At 30.6% G+C, this 555-nt stretch overlaps 1 protein-coding gene across 1 annotated transcript in view; it reads left to right on the top strand.

Moving 5' to 3' along the window:
• Positions 1–155: 155 nt before the first annotated feature.
• Positions 156–555, top strand: part of EMH_0095990 (uncharacterized protein) — a gene marked incomplete at both ends in the record, with an annotated part of 1413 nt that continues 1013 nt past the window's right edge. The window contains one exon of the mRNA XM_013502312.1: positions 156–227. Coding sequence (XP_013357766.1) covers positions 156–227 — 72 coding nt within the window. The remainder of the gene's footprint in view (positions 228–555) is intronic.

Genomic DNA, 555 nt, shown 5'->3' with positions numbered 1-555 from the left:
ACGGCCTATTCAGCTTCAAGCCAGCCGTCAGGCCTGTACCCTGTACTGTACACATTGCTGGTGAGTTTATTTATATATTTATATATTTATATATTTATTTATTTATTTATATATTTATTTATTTATTTATAGATAGTTTATATATAAGTTTATATATGGGGGCAGACACGGCCTATTCAGCTTCAAGCCAGCCGTCAGGCCTGTACCCTGTACTGTACATATTGCCGGTGAGAGAGAGAATATAAATTTATATATATTTATATATAAATATGTTTATGTAGATGTTTATATTTATATATTTATATATTTATAGATGTTTATATAAATAGGCAGACACGGCCTATTCCGCTTCAAGCCAGCTGTTAGGCCTGTACCCTGCACTGTACACATTGCTGGTGAGTTTATATATATTTATATATTTATTTATATTTATATAAATATATTTATTTATTTATTTATTTATTTATTTATTTATTTATTTGTAGATGTTTATATAAAGGGGTAGACACGGGCTATTCAGCTTCAAGCCAGCCGTCAGGCCTGTACCCTGTACTG

This window comes from Eimeria mitis, genomic scaffold (genome assembly GCF_000499745.2).
Source record: "Eimeria mitis Houghton genomic scaffold, Emh_scaff8836, whole genome shotgun sequence".
NCBI classification, from domain to species: domain Eukaryota; phylum Apicomplexa; class Conoidasida; order Eucoccidiorida; family Eimeriidae; genus Eimeria; species Eimeria mitis.
Note: the sequence above shows the minus strand (reverse complement) of the source record. Positions and strands in the feature narration are given on the sequence as shown.